The 19,756-nt window shown below is 39.8% G+C and overlaps 1 protein-coding gene across 3 annotated transcripts in view; it reads right to left on the reverse strand.

Moving 5' to 3' along the window:
* PLD1 (phospholipase D1) overlaps positions 1-19,756 on the reverse strand; it is a 200,954-nt gene that overhangs the window by 80,010 nt on the left and 101,188 nt on the right. For all 3 annotated transcript variants that reach the window (XM_079766495.1, XM_079766494.1, XM_079766496.1), the window contains exons 9-12: positions 13,503-13,655; positions 11,978-12,127; positions 10,978-11,061; positions 1,695-1,776 (exon numbers count right to left, since the gene is read on the reverse strand). In XM_079766495.1, the coding sequence (XP_079622621.1) occupies positions 1,695-1,776; positions 10,978-11,061; positions 11,978-12,127; positions 13,503-13,655 (469 nt within the window). The remainder of the gene's footprint in view (positions 1-1,694; positions 1,777-10,977; positions 11,062-11,977; positions 12,128-13,502; positions 13,656-19,756) is intronic.

The following is a 19,756-nucleotide window of genomic DNA, read 5'->3' on the forward strand; positions in this document are numbered from 1 at the left end:
TCCCCAAACCGAAATAAAACAGCACTAATTCTTAATGTCCCTCTTCCTTGATATTCTTCAACATAAGCTTGGCCCCATCTGAGTGAAATCTCAGATGACTTTGTCTTTTGCTCAAATAACAGCACAATCCTATCTAATAAAAGAGTAATATGCAAATTGACCATACCTCCACTACACCCACAAGCCACACCTACCAGCCAATCAGGAGCGAATATGCAAATAAACCCAAACAAGAGGCTGCAACCACGGAGAGCAGGAGGGAGGCTAGGGTTTCCCTGGCAATGGAGGAAGCCAAGCTTTCCTCCTGCCTTTGCCGGCCTAGGCCTCCACTCAAGGCTACAAAGTTTCAATGATAGAAGATACATAAATCAAAACAGAAATGGTGGCACCCATGGAGCTGAAAAGAGCAGGAGGCTAGGGTTGCCCCCAGTGATGGAGGAAGCCAAGCTTCTGAAGCCCTGGCCTCCACTTAAGGCTACAAAGTTTCAATTATAGAAGATACATAAATCACAACAGAAATGGCTGCCACCATGGAGCAAGCAGGAGGCTTGGCTCCACTCCAGGCTACAAAGTTTCAATTGTAGAAGATAAATAAACCTCAGATACCAGGGCCTCTGCTTGGGTCACCAGGGGGCGTGGCCGGCCTGCAAACCACCACAGGCCCCTCGCCCAGGCCACCCCCCACCCCAAGGGGACCCCCACCCTAATCCGGGACACTCTTCAGGGCAAACCAGCTGGCCCCCACCCATGCACCAGGCCTCTATCCTATCTAATAAAAGAGTAATATGCAGATTGACCATCACTCCAACACACAAGATGGCTGCCCCCATGTGGTCAAAGATCCTGCCCCCATGTGGACATAAGATGGCCAGCAGGGGAGGGCAGTTGGGAGGGACCAGGCCTGCAAGGGAGGGCAGTGGGGGCAATCAAGCCTGCAGGGGAGGGCAGTTAGGGGTGACCAGGATGGCAGAGGAGGGAAGTTGTGGGTGACCAAACCTGTGGGGAAGGGCAGCTGCGGGGGGACCAGGCCTGCAGGGGAGGGCAGTTAGTGGTGACCAGGCCTGTAGAGGGGAAGGCAGTTAGTGGTGACCAGGCCTGCAGGGGAGGGTAGTTAAGGGCAAACAGGCTGGCAGGGGAGCAGTTAGGCATCAATCAGGCTGGCAGGAGAGTGGTTAGGGGGTGATCAGGCTGGCAGGCAAAAGTGGTTAGGGGCAATCAGGAAGGCAGGCAGGTGAGCAGTTGGGAGCCAGCAGTCCTGGATTGTGAGAGGGATCCCAGATTGGAGAGGGTGCAGGCTGGGCTGAGGGACACCCCCCTCCATGCATGATTTTCATGCACCGGGCCTCTAGTAAGTAAAATAAAATGCTATGTTTCATTTCATCTTTTATCATCCATTAATAAAATTTCATCACAAATTTTGACTATAAAATTAAGTACCCATAACCGATTAAAGAAATAAAAATTAGAATTGCTAATAAAAGTCATGCTGTGTATTAGGCTAAAATATTATGCATTTAAGAACAACAGGAAAAAAATCAGAACCAAATGAATTTGAAAACAGAAAGCATTCTACTTTTTTATCCAATTCTAAAAAAATGTTATAAGTATACTGGAAGGACTTTAAAAAGAAAAGGCATTTAAGAGGCAATAAGCATTTGAGAAATCACATCAGCACTTGTCTGGAAAGTACATACTGCTTTTCGTTTAAGAATGTAGTCCAACCTCCAACGATTTCCTTCAACCACAGGGCGTTTCAGGAAGATTTCTGGACTCAACCTGAAATCACAAAATTTCAAGTAACTAAAACAACATACAAAGTTCTAATCGTGTCATAGGGAACAAAGGCAATTTTAGCCCAAATGCCATCCTCCTCCTCCACTGTGGCAGGTCATCCATATAAGTACATGTACAAGTTCATATGGAAGCATGAGCCTTTGTCCATACAAAAAGCCAACCTAGATTTCTCTCTATACATCTTACTCATGTATGCACACATACACACACATGCAGACACTGTTGGTTGCCCAGCTAGCAGCCATTCTCCACCTTTTTCTTCCTTCTTCCCACCATATAGTGTAAATATTCTACACGCTTGCTTCCCCCAACTCCTGCACAATGTCACACAATCCTGACAATGAGGTATATGAGGGGGCATATGTGGGGTTCATGGAAAAGTTTTTCCTCTTTGGTGATAGAGAGACACACCATCACTCAAAACAGGAAAAGAGGCTTTAGGGTGGATGTTGCATGAGGCTGTGTTGCAGTCATATTGAAATTCAAAGCAGTGTTTCTCAACCTTCTTAATGCCGCGCCCCTTTAATACAGTTCCTCATGTTCTGGTGACCCCAACCATAAAATTATTTTCTTTGCTACTTCATAACTGTAATTTTGCTACTGTTATGAATCGTAATGTAAATATCTGTGTTTTCTGATGGTCATAGGCTCTACAGCAGCGGTTCTCAACCTGTGGGTCGTGACCCACAGGTTGAAAACCACTAGCAGGGTTGCCTAAGACCATTGGAAAACACAGATATTTACATTACGATTCATAACAGTAGCAAAATTACAGTTATGAAGTAGCAAAGAAAATAATTTTATGGTTGGGGGTCACCACAATATGAGGAACTGTATTAAAGGGTTGCGGCATTAGAAAGGTTGAGAACCACTGTAAGGGAAAGACCAGAATGGTGAAATCACTAGACTACTCCACCAACCTTAGGATTGCCTAACTTTGGATTTCTCATTACGTGAGACAAGTGAATCCTCATTGTTTAAGCCACTTTTTAGATGAGCATTCTGTTAATCCAACTCAAAAGTGTTCTAACTGATAAACATACACGCTGGCTTCCAAGGAGCAGTGTCCATGAAACCTGGGTCTTTCTGAGCAAAAAAGAGAAGGCAGGCTCACTGATAAAGTGTTTCCAATGTGAGGATAAACCATTGGCTCTTCTTTTGAGTAATGCCACAGGCAGCTAAGCATACAGTAGAGTCACATTTTCCCTTGGGGTTGAGGTCTGAAGTCAGTTAAATCTATATGTGATATACCTCCCCTGTAACGAGGAAAAACCAACAAGAAAACTTCATCTGCTGAAATGCTAGACCTGTAGGAAGAGGAGGAGACTGTATATGGATTAAATCCTTATTGAACACTAGGCTGTAATACTGCCTCACCAGGAAGTCCTCTAAGAAGGTGACAACAACAGGGTTTTAAGGAGCTAAAGAGATTAAAAGCATTAATTTTATGCTCTATTTCATTCACTCAAAGAAAATTAAAAACTCAGACATAACATATCCATAGGAAACACATATTGGGTGAGATTACTAAGAAAACAGACAAATAGTGGGGGTATATACAGTATAAATACTTGCATATTTAATTCAGAATAGGAAACAACTCAAAGGTAATCTATGTCTAAACAAACAAAAAGTGCAGCAAAAGATTTATGATGAATTAAAAAGAGTTCTGTTTCAAGTAAAAAAGTACATCACTGTACACTGCTAGTTCACTGAAGATGAGATATATCCAACAACATATACATACTTGCAATTTTTTCATATGTACATTAATTATGGACTCAGAGGGCTTCAGTTTTGGGGCCACTTCTAAAGCTATGCTCAGCAATTAAGTCTCTTATCCTTTATTTACTATACAAGCATTGTGCACACTGTATGCAGAATATTCCATGAGTTACTTTGGAGGATCTTAAGATAGCTCTCAAGGAACCCTTAATTTTTAGGACAATGAAAAGATAAAAGACTGATATAAACAAAGTATAAACAATGGCAAAGAGAGAGCAGCTATGATGCCCAAGTAACATTGTGTCAGGATCTTTACTAAGTAATTATTAGATAAACTAAGTTCAAAAGAATTATATGATACTGCATTTCACTGAATCTAGGACACCGATGATGGCAAGATGCTTCATTACTGTGTGTACCACTAAGAAAGAACATATGATGAGAGTTATAACTGTAAGATGTTACTGAAGGTAAGATCTATCCTGATTCCAGAGATGTTAACATGGACTTCCAAGTAAATGCTCCTCTCTTATAGCTTTAAATATTTATATGAGAAGGACAACATTTGAAATCAATGATCAGAGTTTCCATCTTAAGAAGACAGAAAAAGGAAAAATTAAGCCTAATATAAGAAGAAAGGGAAGAATAGATGAATGGAACTCAATGCAACGTAAGACAATAACAACAGAGAAAACGCAATGAAACCAAAAGCTAGCTCATTAAAAAATTAATGAAATTGATAAACTTCTAGCCAGATTAAAAAAGAAAAAGGGAGTTTGACTACTTTAGATTTCTCATATAGGTGGGATCTTGTATTATATGTTCTTTTGTGTCTGGCTTATTTCACTCAGCATAATGTCCTCCAGGTTCACCCACATTTTTGCAAACGGCAGAATTTCCTTTTTTTTTTTTTAAGGCTGAATAATATTCCATTGAATGTAAATACTTCATTTTCTTTATCCATTTATCCCTTAATGGACATTTAGGTTGTTTCTATGTCTTGGATGTTGTGAATGCAGCTGCAATGAATATGGGAAAGCAGGTATCTCTTCAATATCTTGATTTCAATTCATTTTTATATATATCTAGAAATGGGACTCCTGGATCATATTGTAGTTCTATTTTTTAATTCTTTGGGGAACCTCCATACTGTTTTCCATATTAGCTGCACCAATTTACATTCCCCAGCAAGGATTCTTTGAATGGTGGTTACTAGGAGTGAAGGAAAGAGGAAATGAGGAGGTCTTGATCAAAGAGTACAAAGTTCCAGTCAGTTATGCAAGATGAGTAAGTCTGAGAGATCTATGTACAACATAGTGCCCATCGTTAATCTACTGCATAGCATAGTGCCTATAGTTAGCTATATTAAATTATATTCTATATTTAAAAATTTGCTAAGAGGATAGATTTTATACTGCATTCTTATAATAAAAGTATCTATAATAATAAAAGTGTAATATGCAAATCAACTGAACGGCGGAACAAGCAGAACGACCGTCTGGAGGACCATGCTATGACACACACTGGTGTCAGGCCAGCCAAGGCGGGTGCGATGCGATTGGTGGGGGGACTCGCCATTGCCCAACGATCACCCCTCAGAGGGAGGCCCAGGCTACCGGCCAGCAGGGCGATCAATGTGGGGCTCTGCAATCGCCCCAAAGAGGGAGACCCAGGCCACCCTCTGTGGGGCTATCAATGGGGGGGAGGGGCTCCACAAAACCAGGGAACCGGGGGTGTGTGGTGGAAGACACAGGCAGCGCCAGGCCAAGGAGGGTGTGGGCAGGGGGGTGGGGCCGGTGGGCCACGAGGCAGCTGGGGCGCGAAGGCCCAGGCAGTTGGGGCTGCGAAGGCCTACCCTTGCATTAAATTTCAGGCATTGTGCCTCTAGTTAATAATTAAAGATGATAGGAGGAAACTTTTGGAGGTGAAGGATATGTTTACAGCATTGATTGTAGTGATGGTTTCATGGCTGTATACTTATCTCCAAACTCATCAAGTTGTATATGTTAAATATGCACAGCTTTTTGTTTGTCAATCATATCTCAAGAAAGTGGTGTTTTTTTTAAAAAAAAAATATGGTTAAATAAGTCCATGGCCATCAAAAACTATGAAATATAATATCAGATAGGTACACAATTTATATATGCTATTATGTCAACTTTGTAAGATATATGCATGCTTATATATAAGGGTTGTAAAATAAAAAATGAAATGTGTTAACTTGGTTAAAAAGAAAAGGAAGAAGCACAAGTTATCAATATGAAAAAAAGGAGTTAAAGAGAGAAAATCACTACAAGGCCTGAAGACATTAAAATAATACTAAATAGATAAGTGAATATTATAAATAACATTATGTGAATAAATATGATAACTTAGATAATATGGACAATTTCCATCAAAGAAAAGAATGTCAAAGTGAAAGCCTAAAGAAATTAAGACTCTGACCTTGTATCTATTAAAATATTATATTCATAATTTAAAACTTTCCCACAAAGAAAACTCCAGACCCCAAGAACTTTATTTTTAAAATTCTATAAACTATGTAAGAAATAAATAATATAAATCTTACCCAAACTCTTTCAGGAAACAAAGGAGAGGAACACTAACTAACTAATACCAAAACCAAACAAAGATAATTCAAGAAAAGAAAAAGTTAAGAACAATATCTCTTATGATCATAGAGGTAAAAACCTTTATCAAAATTCCACATCTTATAAAGTTTTGACAAATTTTAATACCCATTCACAATAAAATGAATTCTAAGTAGAAAGAAATTTCCTCAAAGTAATAAGAGGTACCTATAAAAACTCTACATAAAGCATAATAATGAAAGACTAGATGCTTTTGTCCTAAGACTGAGAGCAAGGCAAAGATGACCCTTCTTATCACTTCTATTCAACATTTTACTGATGATCCTAGCCAATGCAATAAGGCAATAAAATGAAATAAAATAAAATAATGCATACAGATCAGAAAGAATAAAGTAAAACTGTGTTTATTCACACATCACATTATCACCTATGGAGAAAATTCCAAGGTATATATAAAAAGAAGCTACTAGCACTAATAAGTTAATGAAGCAAGGTTGTAGTACATAAGATTAATATTTAAAAATCAATTGTATTTCTATATGCCAGCAAGGAATAATTGAAACATGAATTTTTAAAAATACCATTTGCAATAACATCAATTAGTGGAAAATTTAACAGAATGCGTGTTAGACCTGAGAACAGAAAGTACAAAACACTGCTGAGAGAAGTTCAATAAGATCCAAATAAATGGAAAGATACAGAGTAATCATGAATTGGAAGACACAGCATTGAGGAAGAACAGAATTTGATATACCATCTAACCAGTGGTGATTTTACCATTACTGTTTTTTTTGGTTTTGTTTTTTTTTTTCCCCCTTTTGATTCCTCAGGCTCGAGTGAGAACCTGGAAAAGGTAGAGAGACTCCAGGAGAAATCCTCTAGTTCAGGCTTGAGGAGAAACAGTGGGATCTTTGGCAGTGATAGAAGTGGCAGCAAAAGGGAAGCCACAGGAAACCCAAAATTAGTGGGGGGATCACGGAGAGAGAAGAGCTCAGGAAAGCAGCCTTATAAATCTGTTTGTGACTTCTAGCTCACTCCCAAGCTGCCAACGCATGGATTTGATCCTAAATACAGGGTAGGGCAAAAGTAGGTTTATAGTTTTAAATATGCAAAACATAGAGGTTTTGTTTCTGTATTGTTATTTATTAATTATTGTATTATTTATGAACTGTAAAGCTACTTTTGCCCCACCCTGTATTATGCCAGAAAGTTTGGGAAGTGAAAAAATAGACCACTGCTCAAACTGGCCACTAGGTGGAGCACATGGGGGATAGAGCTGAACCGCACTGCAAAGGCTTTGAAAAGAAATCTGACATTAAAAACACAGATATTGGTGTTTCTGATTTCTTAGGATATATTCCTAGAAATGGGGTCACTGGGTCAATGACATTTCCATTTTTAATTTTTTGAGGAAATTCCATACTGTTTTCCATTATGGCTGCACCAGTCTGCATTCCCAACAGCAGTGCATGAGGGTTCCCTTTTCTCTGTATCCTCACCACCCGTATGTTCATAGTGACGCAATTTACAATAGCTAAGATTTTGAAATAGCCTACGTGCACATCAGAAGATGAGTGGGTTAAACACGATGGTACATCTACACAATGGAATACTATATAATATGCTGCAAGAAAGAAAGAACTCTTACTATTTGCTACAGCATGAATGGACCTGGAGAGCATTATGCTAAGCAAAATAAGCCAGTCAGAGGAAGATAAGAATCACATGACCTCACTCATATGTGGAATCTAATGAACAACATAAACTGATGAACAAAAATAGATCCAGAGACATAGAAGCATCAAACAGACTGTCGAACCTCAGAGGGAAGGCAGCGGAGGGTGGGTGGATGGGAAGATCAACCAATGAACTTGTATGCACATATGCATAACCCATGGACACAGGCAATAGGGTGGTAAAGGCCTGGGGTAAGGAACAGGGGTAGGCTGGAAGAGGTCAATGGGGAAAAGGGGGGACATATGTAATACTTTCAACAATAAATATTTAAAAAAATAAAAATATAAACACAGATATTGCCAGAGGAGATAGACCAGGAAAAATGTTGCAATGGGAAATGTCTGAGATTTTACTGCCTATGTTTTCTTCCAGGATTTTTGTGGTTTCAAGTCTAAACATCCCAAAGAATGCTATGCTTACCCTAAACATAAAACCTCCACCCTCCTCCAAAACTGCTGTGCTCTCTCACACCCCTATGCCTTGGTCTTGGCTGTCGCTTTGCCTAAAATGTTCACCTGTTTTCTTCTCACCAACTCCATCCCCAGGCCCCAGGCCCCAGGCCCCAGACCAGCATTTTCTTCGGTGAAGCTTCCAGAGCCCCCTCCTGCAGGCTCAGCCACTACCCCTCCCTGTCTTCTGCTGTGTCGATCTTCATCACTGAGTTTTCCCCAATCTGTGTTTTACGTATGACTTCCTGACTCTATGTTGTTCCAGGGTAGAAGCTGGTTCTCACTCATCTTTATATGAACATGACCTTGGTCAGTACCTGACACAGAGCTCATGCTCACTAAGTAGCCTTGGAATGAATGAGTGAATGAATTAGCAAATGAATAGATAGGTAGTCAAGTTAATGAACAAAGGAACTGAGTAATTCTAGGTCCCGGGTTATTTCTCCTGTCACTATATCTGCCTTTGCTTGCATAATAATTGCTTTAGAAACATACTAATACCATTTTCACTTAAGTATATGATGTCTCTTGAATTAGATCAGAAGTTTCTAAAGGGCATGTGTTTTCTCTAACTATGCTTATTTCTCTCTCAGGTCTAGACATATCAGGGTTTGGTTAAGCTTTTGAATGCTCCCTTTTGCAATATCCTTGCATGACAAGAATTTTCTTCACGTGTTCTGAGGGAAGTTACTGCAAAGGTTTTATTTCAAAGGGAGTGTTGTAGTAAGATGTTATCTTAGAGAAGCCATGAAAAAGAACTAACATTCTGATTCATAGTTTTGCTGACAGTAGAAGAGAAAACAGTCAGGGTTCCATCTCTTTAAATATTTAAATGTAAGTCTGTACTTCGGTATTCACCACCTTCAAAAGAGATATTATATTCTTGCACAAAACATGAGAACATGGGCTCAATGGAAAAACTGTTTTCATTCTCTCTCATGTCTTCGTCAAACTTTCAGAAATGTTTTTTTCAAGGACTATAGTACGACATTAAACTTGAATGAATTCTCGTAAGTGTTTAGAAAATATCAACCAAAGAAATAGCTCCTAAGCAGGAAACTTTATTTTATTCCTGGTAATTGACTAACGAGACAAAATTTGTCAAGAATATACTGGTAAAGGCCAAGAAGCAGCTCCTCCATCAACATGAGAATAAATGATTTGTAGCCGTGCTGACCATCACATACCTTATCTGATGATTCCAGATCAATGATTATCAGCCCAGAGGGACTTTGCCTCCCAGGGACATTTGGCAAAGTCTAAAGACACACATTATTACCACTGGGATCTTGCTATTGTCATCTAGTGTTACCAGGGATATCGATGGTGCTAAACATCCCACAATGCACAGAACAACACCCCACAACTAAGAATTATCTGACCCCAAATGTCAGTAGTGCCCAGATTGGGAAAGCATGCCCTAGACAGTGGTTCTCAACCTTTCTAATGCCGTGACCCTTTAATACAGTTCCTCATGTTGTGGTGACCCCCAACCATAAAATTATTTTCGTTGCTACTTCATAACTGCAATTTTGCTACTGTCATGAATCGTAATGTCGCGACCCACAGGTTGAGAACCGCTGCTGTAGAGCCTAAGACCATTGGAAAACACAGATATTTACATTACGATTCATAACAGTAGCAAAATTACAGTTATGAAGTAGCAACGAAAATAATTTCATGGTTGGGGGTCACCACAACATGAGGAACTGTATTAAAGGGTCGCGGCATTAGAAAGGTTGAGAACCACTGCATGACAGAGTTTCACATCACTGAGGCAAAGCGCAGAAAAAGATGAGTTCACATTCCTAACTACTCACCCTTTTGCCCCCAAGTCTAGAATTAAGAGGAAAAAAATTATGACGATATTTTCACAGTTCCCATACGTATAAGGTAGCATTTGGAAAGAAACAGGATAGGGAAAAATAGGGGCATCTTAAGCAACTAAGATATTAGAAGAAAAACACATTTTAAATGTTTTTATTTCCATTGCAGTCAATGTTGACATCTGCAGTCATTCTTAACTGTCCAGGAAGGTAGGTAATTGGAGCTAAAGTCACACTACAAAGTCTACACCAACTTCAGGAGTCAAATTTCCCAGTAGCTAAATGAGTTTTAGATATGAGACTTCTAGTGGCTTTAACAAGCATCATAACTCTCATGGATGTTTTTAAGGGGGGTCAGACAATTGAGACCTGACATGTCTCCAAAAAAGCTGACCAGGCTTGTCATTAACAAGAACATTTTAATAGTAATGGGCAAATGGAGCTATTCCAATTTCAAAGGGATAATTCAGAGGAATTATATTCACTGGATCTAGTGACAGACATACCAAAATGAGGAAAAACTACCCAAGGACGATCATTTTCCACTACCTCTACAACTATATTTGCATTGCAACATAATCTCTACTAAAATGAATACTGAGTGTCTGATTCCAAATAGAAAGACAAGTACAATATTGTTCAAGCTAAATATTTTAAGAATATATTAGGGTGCCAAGTGTTTTGAAAAGACCTTTCACTGGAGGCTATTAGAGTTAATTGGTAGAGACTTCGGCCAGACCATCTGTGGGGACTGCTGGTTTTCATAATGTGTGACTCTGGGACAGCACAACAAACACTCTTGTACATTCCTAAACACAGAGACTCCAAACACCACCCCCAGGGACAAATACTAACCACCAATCTGTGATAAAAATCTCTTCTTTTGCCTCTTCCATCGCATTTGCAATATCTTCAAAATATCCTTTGGCATTAACATACCTGAAAGACAAGTATTTTTTGTTTTGTTTTTTTTTCATTTGTGTATGTGTGGGGGGTTTTGTTTTACAAAAAAATAAGAGGAAAAGACACATATCTTATGGGAAAGCCAAAGATGGAAGCTACTGCCAAGAGTCCCTACACAACCACCAGTTAACTTTCTGTAAATGGAAAACAAGGACTGAGAATACCACCTGCTACATAGGAAGTACAGTAAATAGATAGAGGTAAGCAACAGTTGATTGGTATCATGATCACACGGGGTCAAATGAACTCTCCTATTCTCTTGAACTCACACACAGTTGTTCTTTGGAGACTGAAAACAGAACTGTTTTAAATCCATGGAAAGAAAAACATGCTAAGAATGATTTTAATTAAAAGAAAAAGTCAGGCCCGGCCAGTGTGGCTCAGTAGTTGAGTGTTGACTTATGAACCAGGAGGTCACGATTCAATTCCCGGTCAGGGGACATGCCTGGGTTGTGGGCTCGATCCCCAGTGTGGGGTGTGCAGGAGGCAGCAAACCAATGATTCTCTCTCATCATTGATGTTTCTATCTTTCTCCCCCTCTCCCTTCCTCTCTGAAATCAACAAAATATATTTAAAAGAAATATCCAGCAAGTAAATTATTTTTCTTAAATCATGGCTGATGACTTAAATAAATCTTCCATTTGCATCATTAAGAAAATTTATAAAGTTAGTTTTTAAAATCAAACTTCAAAATCTAAAACTGGCTATTTGAAAGCTCATTATAAAATAGCTTAAAAACAAAAATTGGAAAACTAATCGATGCTCAGGTAGTCCTATAAAGGAAGGCCTTTGTTAGGTATAATGCATTACATCTTTTCACAGCTTTGAAAACTGACTCTAGGGAAATTGATGCTATGACTAACCTGATAGTCTTAGACCAAAAAGATCTTACCATTTAGCTAAAATGTTCTCTTGGAGAGTAGCATATGACCCAAATCGGTGATCTTTGAGAAAGTTGCTGCCATATTTCTGGATGAATTCTTCTATAGCTCCTGCCCACAACCGAGCATGTCTATAGCTGTTGCATTTTAAAATAAGTGTCCTTCAAAGAAAACCAAAATGTGGAAAAGGATGGTCACTCTGTGTTCTGTCTTTTAAACAAATTTAAGACTGAACCATGCCCTGTTTTGTTTCAATACTACAGACTTAAGTTGAAAATTTTAAGTAAACAGCATCTTACTTAAATAAAAAAAAAAGCAGACTTGTAAACATTTTTGGCACGATTGTAAAATATAGTCAGTGTAGCAAAGACAAATTTTCAGGCTACTTATTCACCCATGCATCCATGTATAAGGTACTTACTATAGTCCTGGAGGTGTGCTAGACTGTAAGGAGGATAATGAAAAAGTTATAAAGCGAGGACCTGTGTCTCCGTGTTACTTAGTTGCTGGCTTCTGTAGAGGTCATTTCCCTTTGTAGTGCCTGATGTCCGTTTCCTCAGCTTCTGGAAACATCCTGATTGTACTTTAGGAGAGTAATTCCTTCCCTACTCTGAATTCACCAAAGCCAAGCAAAATGGCATATTCCAGACCCCTGGTCCCACAGACTGGCGCAGAGAGCTGTTACAGGGACCAGTGGGGATTGTGGCCTGATGTCCATGGCCCTCCCCAGAACAGAAACCGTACAGGAAGCAGGTGTCAGGGCAGCACCTTTGCATTTGCAATAACCAATCCTGAACCTTCCGTTGTCAAAAGAGATAAGGAAGTTCCAAATCTTTTACACACTCACACACGTGCAAATGTATGTTAGTGAGGGTGCATCTGTATCTCTACGCCAGTCGATCTGAGTAAAGACAGAAATATACGTATATCCATATACATGAGGCTGAATTTTATGGAAACAAGTGTATATAGAGAGAAAGACACACATATATTATATAACTACAATATTTCAGGAAAAAAACATACTTATCAATACACACATACACACTAATAAAATCTATGATAAATGTACACTTGAGTATCCTTTCAAGGTATGTTCCTTAAAAATCTATGTGTCAACAGAATTTTTCTAAATCAAATCATCATGCTTTGGTAAAGGATATCAATTCATAAAGTAAAATTTTATGTTTTTTAAAAAATATGAACTATCTATCATTCTATCATTCCTTAATTTAACTATTTGGCAAAATGGTATTATTGAGTAGTCAATTTCATTAAAATTGGCATATATCAACACACAGGACAGTCTATTCTGACTGTTGCACAAAAGATCTTCTTAAAAATTGATTGAAAGAAAATGTAGTTTCATTACTTTTGATTGAGGGTAAGTTCTAAATGAAAAATTTCAAATATTTCTTTTACTTCCTTTATTTAAGGTTGGGAGAAAGACTTTGTCTTTAAGAGATTTTGGTTTAAATGTTGTTGTTTTTTTTACCAACAAATATTTACTCTTTTAAAAATAGTTGAAATTTCTACCTTGAAAGGTTATCAATTCGGAGTCCATATTTCGTGTCTGTCTCCTTCTTTCCCACCTTAATTCTGAATTCTTTATCCACCAGAAGGACGAACGCGATGGCTCCATTGTCTGGCTTCATGTACAGTAAAAAGGAATCTTTCACTATCAACCACCTGGGAGGAGATAATACGCATTTTTAAAGTTGTACCGAATTACTGAGACAAAAAGAACAAAGTATACGACAAGTCTGAAGTAAACACACTCGCAGGCAGTAGACAATTTTATTTTTACATTGGGGATTCAGTTTTTAAAAACCACAGTGAGAGGGATTAAAAATGGCAGAGTAAGTGGATGCTGCACGGACATGCTCCCAGGAACAAACTGGTATTACAACTAAAATACAGAAAAACTTCTTGAATAATCAATGGAAAACTCACAGGAGAGAACCCTGATACCCGAGGACCGAAAGTGGAGACCACATAGAGACTGATTTATTTTGTATATTGTTAATATAATAATAATAATAATAATAATAATATAAAATTAAAAAATTAAAAAAGGAAAAAAAAATAAATAAAAACCACAATGAAACAATAACAACAAAAAACCTTTCCATTATGTTTTTCTAAGAAGTGCTGGCACCAAGCAATTCAAAATAATTCACTATCTTTTTAAACACTAAGGACGAAGAAGCCTGGAACAACACCCCTGCCAAGGGGAGGGAGTGTTTGCAGGATGTACAACGGGAGCCCCAGCTGTTGGGAGAATGGAATGTGTTGGTGTTTGCTAAAATAAACTAACAGGGAAGAGGCAAATATGTTTCTCAGTAAGTATAATTCCCTTTTAAAAAATCTAGTAAGCACCCAACACTCTGCATATTCTGTTGCTCATTTAAAATTATTTGCGATTTTTAGGGACCATTATTAAATGATGTTCAATGGGACATGATCTCTCAAAAGCATATTTCCATTCAATTCAATATATGCTTAAGAGCTTCATAATAGAAAAGTACAATGACAAAGTAGGAGTTAGGGTAGAGGTAGAAACAGCACAAAGATAAATCATACATCTTCTCAAAGGATCTTACTAGGCCTGTGGGGCACAAGCAACGATAATTCCAGGCTGAAAGGGACAGATATCAGAAGAGAAAAGCAAACAGTGATAGGTGGGCAGAGGGAGTCCTTAGTTCTGACTAAGAGAGCACACTGGTGGCGTTCTCCCAGAGGCGCAGTCTGTGCTAGGCCAGGGAGGAGCCCCAAGTCGGTAGTCACGGTGTCCATCCCACAGGGAGGGAAGAGCGAGCAGGGCCCCCAGCTCTGGAGATGCTGCATGTGTTGGGAGACAGTTTGGTGAGGCCAGGGTCTCAGAGAGAGTAGGAAGGGAAACTAGGCAAAAGCAGCACTGAAGAGGGTCTGGGCGCCAAGAAGGTTGATTTTTATCTCAGGGAACCAGTGCTTTCTAAACGTGCCTGATCATCAGAATCTCTTAAAAAGGCCTAACAATTTGTATTTAAAACAAACATCAAGGTGTTTATTAAATAAGGGAATCCTCATATCCTGCCAAGGCCATAGGACAATAATATCATTGGCACTATGTTTCAAAAAAAAAAAGAAAAGAAAAAAAAGGTATGAAGGAGAAAGAGGGATGTGGTGTGGCAGTTAGCAAGTTGCTGTAATAATACAGAACAGCTCTTCTCACACTTCACTGTGGATATGCAGCACCTGGGGATTCTCTCAAAATGCAGATTCAGATTCAGGAGGTCTGGGGCAGGGCCTGAGATTCTGTGTGTCTAACAAGCTCAGAGGGGTTGCCTATGTTAGGGCCACTCTGCTTAGTAAGGATGCAGATGGTACGCATGGCACAGAGAGTGGAAAGAGCAAGACAGAATGGGACTGATATCAAATAAAAACAAATGGCAACTTTGTCCTGCTGCACGTAACACCATTTTTACCTGCAATTGTGGAGTGACCAAAGGATTCAGCATATAACTGAATAAAGTAACAATAGTTATATTGTATCCCATATTAGGCAAAGTGAAGCACATGATGGGTTAAATAAGTCCAGAACATCTGCACATAAATTAAGTAATGTTATAAATGTCATATGGAAACTCAGAATTTGAAAGAAATCTACAATAAACCTTTACTGAAATTGCTAACCACATTATGTTTTAGTGGCTTTATAATTTGGGATTCAATGTATACCAATATGCATTGATTTCCACACAGTTCATTCCATTCATTTGTTTTTTAATATGTAGGCTGCCTCCCTTTGATAAAAGTGGGTGGAATGGACTGTGGATAACTTATAGTAAAGGACATACATGTGATATTGTTAAAAAAAAAAAAAAAAGGAAAAAATCAAGGTTACAGAAAGCAAACACCTAACCACAGTGCTAGTATAATTATGGTGATGGCGCACCAGGGTTTCCCAGTTTTTCTTATCAAATGAGTAAGCTAAAGAAATAAAGAAGTCTTGCACCCAAAAAGCTAAATCCCAAAGGAAGTTTCTCATTTGAGACCTGAACACAAGGCAACTGAACAACATAATCTATTCTAATAAAAGGGTAATATGCTAATTAGACCAGATAGACTGGACGTCTTCCGGATGTCCTCCCAGACATCCTTCTGGACAAAGCCACAGTGGCAGGGCTGAGGCAGAGGCAGTTAGGGGTGATCAGGCAGGCAGGCAGAGCAGTAAGGGGTGATCAGGCAGGCAGGCAGAGTGGCTAGGGGTGATCAGACCGGTCGGCAGGTGAGCGGTTAGGAGCCAGCGGTCCCAGATTATGAGAGGGATGTCCGACTGCCGGTTTAGGCCGAATCCCCTGACATCCCCCGAGGGGTCCCAGATTGGAGAGGGTGCAGGCTGGGCTGAGGGACCCCCAACCCTCACATGCACGAATTTCGTGCACTGAGCCTCTAGTATATCTATAATAATAAAAGCATAATATTGCTAAGTAGACTGGACGTCCTTTTGGACAAAGCCAGGGCTGCAAGGGAAGCTCGGGTCCCAGGTGCCTGCAAGTGGCTGGAGGGAAGCCCGGGTCCTGGTTGCCAGAAGGAAGCCAGTGCTGGCAGCTGGGGGGAAGGAAGGCCTCCTCTTGCATGAATTTCATGCATCGGGCCTCTAGTATACATATAAAAGCCTAAGCAACCATTATGACTAGTCAACCAAACAACTGGTCGACCGGTTTCTATGACACGCACTGACCACTAGGGGGCAGGCGCTCAACACAGCTGCTGTCCCCTGGTGGTCAGTGCGCTCCCACAGCCAACCTCCTGTTGCCGGCCCACCTCCCGCAGTCCCTTCCCCCGGCAGGGATTGGGCGAGACAGCCCCAATCAGCCCTGATTGCTGGCAAGGCTGAGGGACCCCACCTGTGCACGAATTTGTGCACTGGGCCTCTAGTGGATAATAATCTCAATAATTTTCAGTAAATGCAGAAATTATGCATGTTATAAGATTTCTCAATACTGCTCAATATGAATGCCAAGGTCATGATATCAAATGGTAACTCAGTGATTCTGATGGCCATGGCTGAGTAAGTCCAGACGTGTGGCTGCCAACTGATAAAGCTCAGTTAAGGCTAAAAGAGAGAAGATAGATCGTATATCTGGTAAAGTTCCTTCTTTTTCTGCTGAACCTTCTCTCAGCTTGACTTCGAAGCAAGCTAGAGAACAGACATGCGGCACAGGCCCAGAGACCCGGCTTACTATGTTGCTGACAGGCGTTGACAACCACAGCTGGCAGGCTTTCCAATCTGGGAAGGAAGTCAAACATGCCAGACTTGTGATACTGGAATGGCATGACAGCCAGTCTGGCCAGCGCTCCACACCAGAGACAACAGTGTGGGATGACAATGGAATGATGCCATATCCAGGTGAACCAGCTCCCATGACAGAATAAACGTCAGAAATGCTCCTGAGAGCACAGGCTCATGGCTTAACCCACCAGGGCCAAGGGCTGCAAAACATGTCCTTGGGAACAGGCCACCAGGCACCACTGTGCAGTGCTCTGCACAAGGATGCCTGCTGAAGGAGGGCACGTTTCTCTAATTTGCACACAGGTTCCAAATAGGCTACAAACAGCCTGTTGGGCATCAGAAATGAGACAGGAGGGCACTGCTCAACTCTACGGGGTGCCATTCATGTGGTATCTATATCAATGGGGACTCCCTTCAAGATGTGGCAGCCTAGAAATATGGAATTGTTTAGTAGTGACAGCTGGATTTTTGAAAGCTGAACACAAAAGATAATGGTTTCTGTTTTGACAATGATGAGTTGTTGTTTTTTTTTTTTTTTAAGTATAGTTTTATTGATTTCAGAGAGGAAGAGAGAGTTAGAAACATCCATGATGAGAGAGAATAATTGATCAGCTGCCTCCTGCACACCCCATACTGGGAATCGAGCCTGCAACCTGGGCATGTGCCCTTGACCGGAATCGAACCCAGGACCCTTCAGTCCACAAGCCAATGCTGTATCCACTGAGCCAAACCAGCTAGGGTAGTTGTTCTTTTTAACAGGGTAAACTGACTCCTGGCCTTTATTTGGAGCTTTTCTTAATTACACCATTCATTAAAACTCTTCTGGTTTCTTCCCTTTCTCTCTTTTGTTCTTTTGTTAATAGATTTTTTTTTTCTTAACGAGAGGATTTGTAACACAAAAGCAATCCATCAACCAGCCTTTTGGGAGTCAGCACCGGCTGCGCAGGGATTAAGCACCTGCCTTCAAGTCAGCCTCCCTGAGCCCCAATTCCGGCTCTGCCACCTGCCTGATTGTGTGAACTTGGCCAAATGACCCTAAGTCTATAAAAGGAGGGTAACAAGCAATGCCCTGCTCCTATGTGTCTGTGCAGATGAACTGAGATGATTCACATACATTGTTTAGCACAGTTCCCAGCACCAGTAAATCTGAACTTTTATGAATATTCTTGGTCTAAACCAGGTGAGATGATGGTCTGTTCCAACAAGATGCCTCCTGCCTATGCTACTACTGCTGTGGCATTAAAATGCAGGTGGGCGGACATGAGCCAGCCATCACCTTTTCAGCTTCATTTCCCACTCTTCTCTCCCACCTCCTGTGTCTGGCTGTTCCTCAGCCTGACAATCTTGTTCTACTTTGGACTCCTGCATTCACTATTCCTCTGCCTCGAAGTTGTTTCTTCCAGATATTCCCATGGATGACCCCTTTTGTCAGTCAACGCTCTGCTTAGATGTTCTTCCACGGGTCGGCCTTCCCTGGCTATTCCATCTAAAAAAGCTTCATGTAGGTTCCAGAGTTTATTTGAAAGAAAATGTTTTAGCGTGTGTTAGTTCCTTTTTCATTGTAGTAAATCTGTGTTTTTTTTATGACACTGAAATTTCTTTAATCTGAGCTTTCGATTTTTTCCTTCTAATTTTTTTGATCCTTTCAAAACCCCCCAAAATTAGAGCCCAATTTAATATTTTTGTTGGCACTGTATCATAATGTTTAAAGATAGATCCCAGTTTTAAGTTTATATATTTTTAACACAAACACAGCTCAATTTCATATTTACACATGAGCTCATATATTCTTTTCAAAGTTAAAATATTTTTTTTCAAAATCCCAGTAAGTTATTGTTGCAACATTTTCAAGGTTGCTTCATGTTACAGCATGCATCAGTACTTCATTCTTTTTTATTAAAAGTTTAAAAATGTTTCTCAGATATAATTCACATATCAAAGAACTCACCCTTTTAAAGGTATACAATTCAGTGGTTTTTAATATATTCCCAAAGTTTGCAACCACCATGGCCATCTAATTCCAGATATTTTCATCAACCCAGAAAGAAACCCCATACCCATTAGTAGACTTCATTCCTTTTTATAGCTGAATAATAATCTACTGTATTATAGCATTATTTAAGCATTCATCAATTGATAGACATTTGTGTTTTTTTCGCATTTTGGCTCTTCTGGATAATGTTGCTGTGTACAGTCATGTACAGTTTTGATATAGACATATTTTTCAATTGTCTTGGGTGAACACATAGGAGTAGAAATGCTGGGGCATATGGCAACTCTAATTAATATTCTGAAGAACTGTATCCCAAAGTGCTGAACCACTTTACATTTCCACCAGCAATGTCCGATTTTTCTACATCTTTGTCAACACTTGATATTGGCCATATTTTTAAGTGAATTTATGGGGTAACATTGGTTAATAAAATTATTTAGGTTTCAGGTGTACAAATCTATAATACATCATCTGCATATTATAATGTGTGTTTACCACCCAAAGTCAAATCTTCTTCCA

The sequence above is a fragment of the Cnephaeus nilssonii genome (genome assembly GCF_951640355.1).
Source record: "Cnephaeus nilssonii genome assembly, chromosome: 3".
NCBI lineage: Eukaryota > Metazoa > Chordata > Mammalia > Chiroptera > Vespertilionidae > Cnephaeus > Cnephaeus nilssonii.